Source organism: Carlito syrichta, unplaced genomic scaffold (genome assembly GCF_000164805.1).
Source record: "Carlito syrichta isolate Samal-C Ts95f unplaced genomic scaffold, Tarsius_syrichta-2.0.1 Scaffold315108, whole genome shotgun sequence".
NCBI lineage: Eukaryota > Metazoa > Chordata > Mammalia > Primates > Tarsiidae > Carlito > Carlito syrichta.
The window spans coordinates 209,589-225,103 of record NW_007259204.1 but is presented as its reverse complement, the minus strand read 5'-3'; the positions used below and the strand labels follow the sequence as shown (position 1 = coordinate 225,103).

Here is a 15,515-nt window from a genome sequence, read left to right as displayed (position 1 = left end):
CCGTGTGCTAATTTTATACAAAGCATTAAAAAAGCCGTTATGGAAAAAAAATTGTATACTGCATAGTGAGCTAGGTTAACCATTCATCAGCAAATACTAAACAATAATGTTGTAAGACTATTTTCTACGTTCAGTCAATTCGTTAGATTCAATCGAGCGCAATCAGAACAGCATCGCCTCAACTCTAATGAGCCTAAGGGGAAAGATATGACTGCTGTTCAAAAGTATGTCTCTTGAATAAAATAACAACCCCGCCAGATGAAATATTAAAATTGCATTTTTGGCAAAAAAAATATATCTTGATGGTCTACATAGTTATAATGGAGGCGTATTTACCTTTCATCTTTCTTCAACATAGCTGCCAGCTCTCTTAACATGTGTATGAGAAAAAAATGATATGCCATCCTTGCATTCATTTACAATGAGTAATTTATTTCAGAAATGATAATAGCTTTTAAAACAGGAATAACCATGCAGAATTTTAAGTATGAAAGAAAAATCCCCACACTTATCCAAAGGAGAAAGCCTGCACAATTAGTACATAGTAGTATTTCTGATTGTGAAACTGACCACCCTCTGTGACAATGATTAGAAAGTGTACTAAATTATGAAAAATCAGAAGCAGTTTCAAGGGAAAATTTCAATTGCAATTTCTCTATAAAGAATTTCCCATCAAGATATATTAACTTTTCCCCAATATCCTTTGTCCTTCTGTTCATTTATTCAGATCAAAAGTCATAGCAAGTCTCTAGTGTGGAATTGATAGTCAAAGGCTAATCTGATGCATTGCTATTCCTGCAGAAAACCTTAAGGAACTAAGCTCTACGTGGCTAACAATAATTGAGAGAGACATGACTTGAAATTTTAATAGAAACTATCTCAAGTTCAGCTCCAATTAAAAAGTCAAATTCCATACTCAATCAACATCAATACAGCTTCAGATTATAAGATAATATGAAAGATATTTTTATACAATGGGTCCAAAAAAATTAACCATCTTGATACTCTCAATACTTAGGGTACAAAAACCTGTCTCAGTCAGGGTTTTACCAGAGAAATAAAACCTGCAGATAATTTATATTAAGAAATGTATTTCAGTGAATTTTCTTATGTGACTGTAGAGCCTGAATGGACAGATACAAAATTGGCAAAGCAGACCAACAATTTGATGGTAAATTATCAAAACTGCATATAATTTGATTTAATAATTCACTTCTAGAGTACTTCAACAGCAAACAATTAAAGAAGGGTGAGATGAATTTCCAATTAATTTAATCTAATAATTAATTTAATTAATTATCATAATTGTGATATAACTTTCACAATTTCAAAAAAATCTTAGAATTGAATATTCAGTAATAGGATTCAGTTAACTTGGGATAAAGTAATATAAAAGTATACAAATCAGAAAATTAATGTAAATATATGATTACTGGCATAACTTATTGATATGATTGTAAACACCAAGTGACAAAAGTTTCAAGGTGATTATTTTATTAGATGTTATGTGCATTTGTTAATTCAATTTTTTTAAATAAATCACTTTTATTGTTTCTATAGTCAGAAAATTAAAAATCCATAAAGTTCATATATATTATTTTTAAGATATACTTTCAGCTTTTATAACCAAGGGTCAGATAAATATATTTGATATCTTAATAGGCTTCATTTATGAGAAATGAGTTATTTAGCAAAGTGTTAGTGAATAATTATTGTTGCTATTTTATCACAAAACATTGTAAACTATTTTTCAAAACATTAAATTTTAGAGAATTATCAGAGTAGAAATAGTTGTAGCTTTTATTTTTATCATTTAATGAATAGATTCGTAGAAACTAGATCCTCCCTAAGATATTTTTAACAGTTTAGTTGTAAGAAGTAATTAACCCAGAAAGCTACCAGTTTGCTTCTAAATACAGAATCTAAAAATATCTAGTGGATTCTAAAAATGTTCAACAAATTTTTCTTTCATATTCTTAGTATAGAAAATATCATATATCTTTAAAATTTTTTCAAAACTTTTTTTTTTAATTTTCATTTTATTTTTAACTTCAGTATCTTTAGGGGTACAACTGGCTTCTGGTTACATAAATATATTGCATGAGGGGGACCCCAAAAAACAGAATTTTTCTTTCTGAGTCAGGCCCCTTGTAGTACAAGCTTCCTCGTCTAGGTAAGTGTTCTAGGAAGCCATTGGCATTATTGTACCATCAACCATTGTTATGAAAGGCTGCTTAAGCTTTTATAATTTTTTTTTTTTGAGATTCTTTCAATGCATTTACCCATTTCATGATAGGTGATTTACAAACACACCTGACCACACCACACTTAGAATTCAGCAGTATTTTTTTTTACCGAGAACGACATGACTCCCATTCCCCAACCTCCCTATTCACCTAATCTTGTCCCAAATGACTTATTTTTGTTTCACCGGATGAAAAGAGTCCTCAAAGGGAAACATTTTGCTGATGTGAAAGAGGCAAAACAAAAAAATGGTAGAAGCATTTAAAGGCATCAAACCTGACAAGTTTAAAAACTGTTTTGAGCAATGGGGGAAAAATGTCTCCATAGGTGTATTGCATCAAGCAGAGAATGCCTTCAGGTGACTGATATTTAAACATGCAAAAATAAATACACAATTTTTTAATAAATAAATTCCACATTTTTGGGTTCCCCTTGTATAGTGGTGAAGAAGTCTGGGCTTTAAGTGTACCCATCACCCCCACCAGTGCACGTTGTACCTATCGGTTGATTTTGATTTTTTTTATCCCTCCTCCCTTCTCATCCCTTTCCTTCTGAGTCTTCAGTGTCTATTATGTCATTCTCTATGCCTTTGCAGACCCTTAGCTTAGCTCCCACTTATATGTGAGAACAAGGGGTATCTACTTTTCCATCCCTGTGTTACTTCACTTAGATTGATGTTCTCCAATTCTATCAAGTTGCTGCAAATGACATATCTTTCTTTTTTATTGCTGAATAGTGTTGTGTGTGTGTGTGTATGCCACATTTTCTTTATCCACTGATCTCAGCTGATGAGCATTTAGGTTGATTCCACATCTTTGCATTTGTGAATTGTGTGGGGATGATCATGAGAGTGCAAGTGTCTTGTTTATAACAACCTCTTTTCCTTTTGGTAGATATCTAGCAGTGGGAATGCTGGATCAGATGACAGATCTACTTTTAGTTCTTTGAGAAATTGCCATTCCAATTTCCATAGAGGTTGTACTAATTTCCATTCCTACCAAAATTGTATAAGCATACCTTTTCACCTCATCTATGCCAACATCAATTGTTTTTGATGGTTTAATAATGGCCATTTGACTGGTATAAGGTGGTATTTCATTGTAGCTTTAATTTGTGTTTCCCTGATAATTAATGATGTTAACCATTTAAAAAATATATCTGTTGGCCATTTGTATATCTTCTTTTTGAAGATGTCTGTTTATGTAATTTGCCCACTTCTTAACAGGGTTATTTTTTGCTTGATGATTTGTTTGAGTTCTGTGTAGGTTCTGTATACTAGTTATTTGTCACATGTATAGTTTGTGAATATTTTTTCCTACTCTGGACATTGCCTTGGGCAACAAATTCATGACTAAGACCCTAAAAACAAATACCACACAAATAAAAATAAATAAGTGGGACTTAATTAAACTAAAAAGCTTCTGAACAGCTAAGAAAATAATCAACAAAATAAATAGGCAACCTACAGAATGAGAAAACATTCTTTTTTTTTCTTCTTTTTTGACAAGATCTAGCTATATTGCTCAGGCTGAAGTTTAGTGGTGCAATTATTGCTCACTGCAGTCTGGACTTCCTAAGCTCAAGTGATCCTCCTGTCTCAGCTTCCCAAGTAGTTGAGAAAACAGGCACATACCACCATGCCTGGTTAATGTTTTTATCTTTATTTTTTATTCTTGTACAGACATGGTCTCGCAATACTGCCCAGGCTGATCTTGAATGGCTAGCCTCAAACAATTATCTCACCTTGGCCTCTCAGAGTACAGGGATTTACAGGTGTGAGTTACAGTGCCTGACCCTCAAAACTTTCATTATCAAAGCCTCAGTACTGATGGCACATCCATGTCTATTCTTAGTTCTATTAAGTTTATGAGATAGATAGAAGGAGAAAAGTGAAAAGTCTCTGTCAACATTTAAGTAAAAAAAGTACATGCTTAATAGACATTAATTAATGATCACTACAGAAGGGAATAAATGTGTATGTATGTATGTGTATGGAAAACCTGACCATGTTCACATATACAGAACACTGCTCCCAACTACAGATTTTCTAGTGTCATGAAAATATTACTAAAATTGACTATATGCTAGGCTATGCAGTAAATACATTTCAAAGAACTAAAGCACATATTTCCTTATTGAAATGAAATTATTTTGCTATACTTTTGAATAGCTATTTACAGAATTGGCCTATTTCATCTATCCCCTTCAGTTTTTGCTACTATATGTTAAAGTTTAGAACTTTCTGCATTAATGATATGGTAACCATGTGACTTGTATTACACTAGGTCATCTATATCTCTGTGGTGTTCAGCAGTTACTTGACTTTTCCTAGCATTGACCCCGAATTCCTATCATTAAATACCTATTAACATTAAAAGTTGAAAGACAGTATTTTGTGAACAACTTTGATTTGAGCGAAAATTAGAATAATAAAAATAAACCACCAATTCCCTGTTATTTCTGAATTTGGCAACACAATTCTGAATAGTTTTGTGGCCAAAGGGAAAAAAATCACAAAAGACGTTAGAATATATTTTAAACAGATGATATTGAAAAATAAAGCTTGTTGAATACAGCTAAATTTGTGTTTAAACACATTTTCAATCTTGAGAGCATGTTTTAGATTAAAATCCTTTGAAACAGAAGAATAAGTTAAGCACAAAGTTTAAAGAAAGAAATCATAAAGATAAGAGCAGAAGTTAATAGAGTACAAAGAGACAGAGAATAGAGACTGTCTCAATGCCGAATGTGTGTTCTTTGCATGTGTTGCTTCTTTCCCCCATTGATCTACAGATCATGAAATGAGAAAAGACACAAACTGCCAATATCACACACAAAAAAAGCAGACATTATTAACAATCCAACATCTATACAAATATTTTAAAAGGACATTATAAGGCACCTTATGCCAATAACTTTAAAAATGTAGATTAAATGAAAAATTCCTAGAAAAACACAATAGATAGTCTAGATCGATTAAATGCAGTAAACTTGTAATTAATTCTTCCTCAAAGAAAACTCAAAGAAATTCCATGTTTTTGCTATCACAGGAACAGAGAACAGAGTATCATATGTTCTCACTCATAAGCAGACTTTGAACAATTATAATACTATAAGAAAGGGATTGTCAGTAGTGGGAAACTGCAAGGGGTTGGGGGTTGGAATTGGCAGATGTGGAAAACTGCTAAGGGAGGGTGGGGCACACCTCATCAACAAGGGTACCTGTATAATAAATGTTTATATACCCAACCCTGAATTGTACCCCACATCTTTAAAATAAAATAAAATAAAATAAAAAGAAATGCCATGCACAGTTGACTGTACTAGTGAATTCTACCATATAATAGGTGGATATAAAAAACAATGTAACAAAAACTTTCTAAAAGAATATAAGGAAGACATAACTTTGACACCAAAATTTTACCAGAACAGTATAGGAACTAAAATCAGAGGGCCTATCACTCTCAATAACATATATGTAGAAATTCTTTAAAATATGTCAAAGTATTTTATAAGAAAAGCATACATCAATACTTCGTAAGAAAGGCATACATCATGACCAAATTAGACTTATTTTAGGAATATATTCAAACATCCAAAAATAAACCCAACACAATCTACCACAATTAAAATGAAAAGAATATTTATCTAAATCAAAAGACTGAGCAAAGCAAGAGGATACACTATACTATACAAAATATGTAGACTTATCAAGCATCTATATAAGCAGTATCAGTATCAGGCAGAATGGTGTTGGTACAAGGGTAGAAATAGGGACCTTATCGGTGCATAGGGAGAGAAAGAGCCCAAGAACACACATGCATAAACACACACACACACACACACACACACACACACACACACACACACCTACATCAAAAACAATCTTCAGGAAAAAACATGAAATAGGAGGACTTATTCTACTGGGTACTGAATACTGTATTTTTACACTTAGTCTTAAGACAGTGATGTATTGGTACAGAGATAGAAAATTTGACCAACATACCAGAATGGAGACTCCAGAAACAGACACACATATGTGGGGACATGATTTATGACAGGAGTGATATTGCAGAACAGTGGAGAATGGATAATTTTTTCAACTCATGTTACTAAGTCAATTGGATTTCCATATAGAAAAAATAAAAGTTGATACATGCCTGTGACTACATAAAAAATCAATCTCAAATGAATTTTGGACCTAAATGTCAGTTGTAAAATATTTTCAAAAATGAGGTATATCAGAAACAACTACAACAACAAAAAAAACTAATCATTAAGTAAAAGACTGATCAATTGGCATAAATTAAAACCAAATTAAATTAAAACTAAAAACTTCTGATCATTAAGAGACATCATTTAAAAAGTAAAAATGTAAGCACCAGAAGGAAAAATGAAATGCTTGCAGTACATTTAGCCAGTAGAGCATATATTCCTAACATAGAGAGAACTTTCTTTACAGAAATGCACATTTATGTGCATCAAACAATATGTACAAATATGTTTATAGTCGCACTGCTCATGATAACTAAAAAATTGAAACAGTCCAAATTATACCAATGCTAGAATATGCAGTTTGTGAAATATCCCATAATGTACCCTGACAATGAGCAAACTACTATTAAATTCAGTAACAATGATGAATATTAAAAATATAATGTTGCCAGGCTCGGTGGCTCAGCCTGTAATCCTGCGCCTTTGGGAGGCTGAGGTAAGTGGATTGCCTGAGCCCGCGGGTTCAAGACCCACTTGGGGAGGGAGACTTCATCTCTACAATAAATCAAAAAATCAGCCAGGCGTGGTAGTGCGCACCTTTAATTCTGGCTACTCTGAAGGCTGAGGTGGAAGGATCACTGGAGCTCAGCAGGTTGAGGCTGTAGTGGTGGGGATCAGCCACTGCACTCCAGTCTGGGCGACAGGGTGAGACTCCAACTCAAAAAACAATAATAATAATAATGTTGAATGAAGATGGAGGGGTTGCAAGTGTGTGTGTGTGTGTGTGTGTGTGTGTGTGTGTGTGTGTGTGTGTGTTGGGGAGGGAGAGTCATTTGAATGCCTTCTGACCTAGATAGTGGCTACTTGGTATGTTCAGAATATGATATTTCGTAGAGTTATACCAGCTACCCAATTTATTATGTATGTTATAATTCAATAAAAAGTTTATGTAAATAGGCATAGGAAAAATAGAATTTCACATAGTCAGGATACAGAATGACATTTATAGGTGGATGGTATGTGGGTATTTTTATAATGTGTGTACTATTATCTTGAAAAGATTTATAATAAAGGTTAGTTGTTTGATAGCTAACCCAATAAAGTGATTAGTTTATTAATCTACTAACTTTTTTGTGAGGGTTGGGTAGTAAATATTTTTGGCTTTTGGGATTTAAACTCTTGTTGGAATTACTCAACTCTGACATGAAGGTAGCCATAGAGAAGAAAAACCAAAAGAAGAATATAGGTCTCAAACAGACCCCTGGGAGGTCAGACACTGAGAAAACAGACTTCAGAATGCAAAGAACGAAGGGCCCTAAGAATGACTGGTCACATACAACAAACCCAGATATCAAGACTTTAATAGAGATAATAAAAAGAATTGAGGAGAGACAAGAGGAAAATGGGAAGGAACTGATATCTGAAATAACAGCAGTAAAGAATACTGTGATTAAAATAAATAGCAAACTGATAAGTATGGAAAGCAGAATTAGCCAAGCAGAAGAAAGAATCTCAGAGTTTGAAGACCAAAAAGAATTAACCCAAACTGTCAAAAACATAGAAAAGAAGCTTAAAAAGACAGAACAAAACCTTCAAGAGATAAATGATTACTTCAAGAGACCAAATCTAAGAATAATTGAACTTCCTGAGAAAGAGAGACAGAGACTACCGTGGAACAAACATTCCATGAAATTATTCAAGAAAACTTCCCTCATCTCTTGATGCAAAAATAGAAACACAAGAGATTCAGAGAACCCCTGTGAGACAACAAATGAGAAGACCAACTCCCAGACACAAAATAATTCACCTAAACAAAGTAGGTATAAAATAAAAAATCCTAAAGGCAGCATGAGAAAAAGGTCAGACTACCTACCAGGGAAGACCAATTAGAATAACAGCAGATTAAGCTACAGAAACACTTCAGGCTAGGAGAGCTTGGAGCCCAATCTCCAAGTTCTCAAAGATAAACAATTTCAACCAAGACTAACCTACCCAGCCAAGTTAAACTTCATTAGCGAGGGAGAATTAAAATCTTTCCCAGACATCCAATCCCTAAGAACTTATGCTGCCTCCAGACCACCTCTACAAGAAGCACTTAAGAAAGTATTAAACACAGAAGAAAAGGAGAAAAGAAAGACAATGTTCTTCACAAAAGTAAAGGGAAAAGACGGAAAATACACATGAATCAACCCAAAAACCAAAGGAAAGACAACAAAACAGAAACAACAACTCTATAAGAACCTCATGACAGGGATAAACCCCCACATTTCAATAATTAGCCTGAATATGAATGGACTAAATCAACCACTGAAAAGACACAGAATGGTGGACTAGATAAGAAACCATGACCCCATGATTTGCTGCATCCTATCTCACTATAGGTGACCCATCTCAGACTCAAAGTTAAAGGATGGAAAATGAGTTTCCAGGCAAATGGATCAAAAAAGAAGGCAGGAGTTGCAATCTTAATATCAGACAAAACAACCTTCAAGTTATCAAAAATTAAAAAAGATGCAAAAGGATACTACATAATGATAAAGGATTCAATTCATCAAAGGAAATATCTATCCTAACCATATATGCACCCAACATAGGAGCACCAGCATTTATAAAACAACTACTAAATAAACTAAAAAATGATATTGACTCTAACACTATTATAGCAGGGAACTTAAATACACCACTGACAGCCCTAGATAGATCATTGAGGCAAAAAATCAGCAAGGAGATCCAGAACCTAAACTTGACACTTGACCAAATGGATTTAGTGGATACCTACAGATTATGCCACCCAAGAACCACAGAATATACATTGTACTCATCACCGCATGGAACATACTCCAAGATCGATCACATCCCTGGCCATAACTCAAGCCTAAACAAATTCCATAAGATTGAGATCTTGCCATGCACATTCTCAGACCCCGGTGGAATAAAAATAAATATCAAAACCAACAACATTTCCCCAAAGCCCACAAAGACAGGGACACTAAACAGCATGATGCTGAACAACGACTGGGTCAACGCTGAAATCAAAGAAGAAATTGAAAGATTCCTGGAAACAAATGAAAATGAAGAAACCTCTTACCAAAACCTCTGGGATGCCATGAAATCAGTTTTAAGAGAGGAATCTATGTCTCTACAAGCACACATCAAGAAAATGGAAAGATCACAAGTGGAGAGCCTAACAGATCACCTAAGGGAGCTAAAAGAGAAGACCACCAAAACCCCAACTTTAGCAGAAGAATTCAAATCACAAAAATAAGAACACAAATTTGGGACATAGAGGACAAAAATATCATAGAAAACATCAACAAAACAGAAAGCTGTTTCTTTGAAAGAATAAACAAGATTAATGGACCCCTAGCCAGAATGACTAAGAAAAAGAGAGAAAAAGCCCAAATAAACACAATCAGAAATATAAAAGATCAAATCACAACTGACCCCGAAGAAATACAAAAGATTATCAAAGATTACTAGGTACACCTATATGGAAACAAATTTGATAACCTAGATGAAATGGAGGATGTTTTGGCATCACACAGCCTCCCCATGTTAAAACAAGAAGACATTGAGTCACTAAATAGACTAATAACAATCCAGGAATTTGACTCTGTCATACAAAAACTACCTACAAAAAAGTCCTGGACCAGAGCGCTTTCCAGCAGAATTCTACAAACATACAGGGAGGAGCTGATACCAATCCTACTGAAAGTATTGCAGGAAATTGAGAAAGATGTCATTCTCCCCAAATCATTTTACAAAGCTAACATCAAACTGACACCCAATCCGTGTAAAGATCCAACAAAAAAGAGTTACAGGCCAATATCCTTTATGAATATAAATGCAAAAGTTCTCAACAAGATTCTAGCAAATCGGACAAAAACACATCTCAAAAATCATCCACCATGATGAGGGAGGCTTCACCCCCAGGATGCAGGGCTGGTGTAACATTCGCAAGACCATAAATGTCATTAAATAAATCAGTAGTTGTAAAAACAAGAACCACATGATTATCTCATTAGATGCAGAGAAAGTTTTTGATAAAATCCAGCATCCCTTCTTGATAAAAACCCTCAAACACCTAGGTATAGAAGGAATATACCTCAAAATAGTAAGCACCATCTATGACAAACCCACAGCTAACATATTGCTAAATGGACAGAAACTAGAATCATTTCCCCTGAAAACTTGAACAAGACAAGGCTGCCCACTCTCACCCCTCTTGTTCAATATTGAGTTGGAAGTCCTAGCTCAGGCAGTTAGGCAAGAGAAGAAAATCAGGGGTAGGCAAATAGGAAAAGAGGAGGTCAAGTTATTCCTTTTTGCTGATGATATGATCCTATACCTTGAAAATCCAAGAGAATCTGTCAAAAACCTGCTTTCACTGATAAATATCTTTGGCAAAGTCTCAGTGTACAAAATAAATGCGCATTCCTTTACACCAACAGCAAGAAGGCAGAGATTCAAAAAAAGCACAACCCCATTCACAATAGCCACCAAAAAATGAAATACCTCGGCATCTTCCTAGAAGAAGTGAAAGACCTTTACAATGAAAATTACAAACACTGCTTAAAGAAATCCAAGAAGACACAAACAAATAGAAAAATATTCCATGCTATTAGGCTATCAACATCATTCTTCTCAGACCTGGAAATGACAGTACAGAAATTCATATGGAAACATAAACGAACACAAATAGCAAAAAACAATCCTTAGCAAAAGAAATAAAGCAGGAGGCATCACGCTTCCAGACTTCAAACTTTACTATAAAGCTACAGTAATCAAAACAGCCTGGTATTGATACAAAAACAGGCACATAGACCAATGGAACAGGATGGAGATTCGGGAAGCAAAACCTTAATTCCTCAACAAACTCATCTTTGACAAAGCCTCCAACAACAACCACTGGGGAGAGGAGAACCTGTTCAGTAAATGGTGCTAGGAAAACTGGCTGAACACATGCAGAAGATTGAAACAGGACACCTACCTATCACCATACACAAAAATTAACTCTTAAATGGATCAAAGACCTAAACATAAAACCTCAAACTATGAGAATCTTAGAAAATGCAGGAGACACCCTTATGAAAATTGGAACTGGGAACCAATTCCTATTCAGAACCCTAAAGGCCAATACCTTAAGAAATAAAATAGACAAGTGGGATCTCATCAAATTAATGAGCTTCTGCAAAGCAAAAGAAACCATCAAGAGAGCAGGGAGACAGCCCACAGAATGGGAAAATATATTTGCCAACTGTTTATCCAACAAAGGCCTAATATCTGGGATCTACAAGGAACTCAAACGCACCAAAAGGAAAAAAACCAACAACCCTTTTGAAAAGTGGGCAAAAGACATGAATAAATACTTCTCAAAAGAAGATATACAGGCAACCCACAGACACATGAAAAAGTGCTCAGCCTCACTCATCATCAGAGAAATGCAAATAAAAACCACATTGAGATACCACCTAACCCCTGTAAGAGTGGCCATCATTAATAAAACAAACAACAGATGCTGGTGAGGATGTGGAGAAAAAGGAACACTTCTACACTGCTTGTGGGAACACAAACTAGTGCAACCTCTTTGGAAGACAGTGAAGCAATTCCTGAAAGAACTAGAAATTGACCTTCCGTTTGACCCAGCAATTCTCCTATTGGGAATATACCAGGAGGAACTCAAATCACTCTACCAAAAAGATATCTGCACACATATGTTTGTTGCAGCTCTATTCACAATTGCAAAAACATGGAACCAACCGTGTTGCCTATCAAAGCTGGACTGGATAAAAAATGTGGTATGTATACACATTGGAATATTATGCAGCCATAAAGAAGGACAAATAAATGGACTTTGCAGCAACTTGGATGGATTTGGATTCGATCATACTCAGTGATTTATCACAGAAACAAAAAACAGAGTTCCATATGTTCTCACTCATAAATGGACCTTGAACAATTATAATGCTATAAGGAAGTGATTGGCAGTAGTGGGAAATTGTCAGGGAATGGGAGGTGGGATTGACAGTTGAGGGAAACTGCTAGGGAGGGAGGGGCATACCTCATCAACAAGGGTACCTGCATGATCAATGTTTATATACCTAACTGTTGGGAGCCAACATCTATAGCTACATGGCTGAGGCCTGTAAAGGCCCATCTGGAAGATCGCCTCTGACATAGGATATCAGTTATACCTATGATATTGGCATGTGATTAGTGACCAGTGTGCATACATGGCAGTAAAACTTATAAGTGAAACTCAGTACACTTGATGGAAGGTGCATGGCGGAATTATTTCTCTCTGTCTTTCTAAGTTTTATTTCTTTCTAGATATTTTTTAACTTCTATTTCCTGGTAGACTGGGTAGTCAGTTCTTGTTCCCGAAAGCTGTTTCCCCTAGGGCTAAGATTAGAAACTAAATTACCATGATAGTTTTGTAGCCCTGCCCCTAGCCAGGTAGAACGTTTTCTTTTGTTTCGTTAATTACCAAAACTCTGTCTGCTTCAGCCCATGGCCGCCATCTTGGAAGCCCTGCATTTCCTTGTTCAAGAGTGTGACAGCTACTATTTGATTTTTAGAGTAGACTTGTTGGGATAAAATATATACATATACACTCATAGTTGCATAAATTTATGCTTGCTGTTTTGTTTCCTTTTGCTACATTATTCAAGTGTAATAGTTACTATACGATTTATAAAAGAATTAACGATAAGGTATTAGCTTAATAGGATATAGCATAGTATTAAAGTCCAATAACTAGATCATATGAAAATTAAAGTTTAGACATATGAAACATATGAATTATAGTAAAGTTTGGTAGTTTAAGAGTAAGTTTTAACTGAGTTATAAGGCATTATGTTAAATCATAATAGGTTAATAGTATAACTGACAGTTAAGTCATTTAACTAAACTTATAGATTATAGTAGTGTTAAGTTGATAATATTAATTGTTAAAAATATTGGGAATCAGTGAACTTGGATTGAACCTAGAGTTAACTCAGGAAAGTTTTTTGTATTAATTAGGGTATAGAGCAAAGAGTATAATATGAATGATTCATTGAACATTATGGAAAACACTTTGAACGATTTGTATTGAAATTGTGCACCTGTGACCTTAATGTAAGCACGGCAGGCATCATGGAATTTGAATTGTTTGCTTGGAAATTGCAGATCTCGTGGTGGTCTTGTGATGCATAGTTTGTAAAGCACGAAACTTGTACGCCCCCAGTGAGTGATTATCACATTGCTGGAGGGTATAGAAAATGGTATATAAGTTGGAAAATGTTTGAATAAAATCGGCTCCAGTCCTGATCAGACTTCCCAGAAGATCTGCCTCCGAGTGGTCTTCTCGCTGTCCAGATTCTCTGGTGCGGGTCCTAACCCACCCTTGGTCAGTGCTGGTCACCGACACCTAACCCTGAAATGTACCCCACATCTTTATAATAAAAATTAAAAAATAAAGTAGATATAGAGTATATATAAATAAGCATGTGACTCTATTCCAAATAAACTGTCATTACTAAGAGGTGGCAGTCAAGGGGTATGGTTTGCAAATCCCTGGATTGGATGATTAGCTATACTTATGGACAGAGTAAATGACTCATGTATATCAATGTACTAGAGTATTGATGAAGTATTTTGTCTTCCTCAGCCATCAAATAAAAAACAAAAGGCACATGGGAATTATTACTCTGAGACTCCTAGTTATGTTATATTTGATTTATTTATGTTTAATGTTACATGTTTTACCTCTTGGTATCATTTATATTTCTACATACTACTATAGCATAGTACTACTGTATATGCATTTTTATATTTTCTACTATAAATACAAATATAATTTATATTTCCACAGCTAACTACTCTGAAAACTCTGATTTTCACTAAAGAATACTTTGTGCACTGTATAACCACATTTAAACCTAATCATTTTACATATTTTACACTCATACAGAAAATTCAACAATGTAGAAAACAAGTGAAATATTCTACCATTGTTTCAGTCACTTTGAGAAAGATCTGTTTATTATCAATATTAATTTTATTAATTTAATTTAACTAATATTCATTAGGCAATTGCTACAATGTGTTGTTTCGTCAAAATTTAACTTTGCATTTATGTACTTAAAGCATTAAGGATTTCTAATTTGGAACAGATTAACCTACTTCTGGCTTTGCTGGTTTTATGGTAAGATAATCTATTTATTTAAATTCTTCTTCTTTTGGCAATAGCTTCATTAATTGGTTGGACAAATGTTTATACAACGCATACCAAAACCATAAATTTCTTTCTAAATGGTTGCAGGCAAGAATTGGATCCATGTGAAGCTAAACTGACTATTCTAGGGAGGGTTACAGAAAGAAGTGAAGCTGGTCATCACTTATCTGAAAAACGCCTGCCAAGATCAGGGTCTGTCTTTATCGGTGGCTTTCCAGATCTTCATGGGAAAAACCAGGTATTTCTGTTGATGTTCTTGAAAACATTAATCATACCATCCTTTTTTTTTGGAGTTGGAGTCTCACTCTATCGCCCAGACTTGGAGTGCAGTGGCCGCTCCTGGCCACCGCAGCCTCGGCCTGCTGGGCTCAGGCGATTCTTCCACCTCAGCCTTCCAAGTAGCTGGAACTACAGGCACACGCTACCACGCCCGGCTAATTTTTGATTTATTGTAGAGATGAGGTCTCGCCAAATTGCCCAAGTGGGTCTCGAACCCGCGGGCTTAGGCAATCCACTCACCTCAGCCTCCCCAATCAAGGGATTACAGGCTGAGCCACCGAGCCCAGCTTCATCCTATTTTTTAAAAGGGAAAACTTCAAAAAAAGTTATCTAACTAGTGGGGTCGTCTACAAGGTTTCAAAAAAGTTTTTGAGCAATTCTACTTTCAAATATATTTTTCTCTCTCCTACCAAAGTATACTAAAACTTTACTGTTTCTCATCAAAGAGAATTACTCCAATATCGATCTGTTTTTCGATCTTATGGCTGAAGTATGCATGTTATATTTTTTGATAATAGTGAGCAAGTGAACTTTGATACACCCCTAAGTTAGTGATTTC

General features: G+C 35.0%; 1 protein-coding gene across 1 annotated transcript in view; it reads left to right on the top strand.

The window, feature by feature from the left end:
- Positions 1–15,515, top strand: part of LOC103274897 (protein eyes shut homolog) — an 872,098-nt gene that overhangs the window by 724,014 nt on the left and 132,569 nt on the right. Inside the window, 1 exon segment of the mRNA XM_021706071.1 lies at positions 14,765–14,915. Within this exon segment, the coding sequence (XP_021561746.1) occupies positions 14,765–14,915 (151 nt within the window).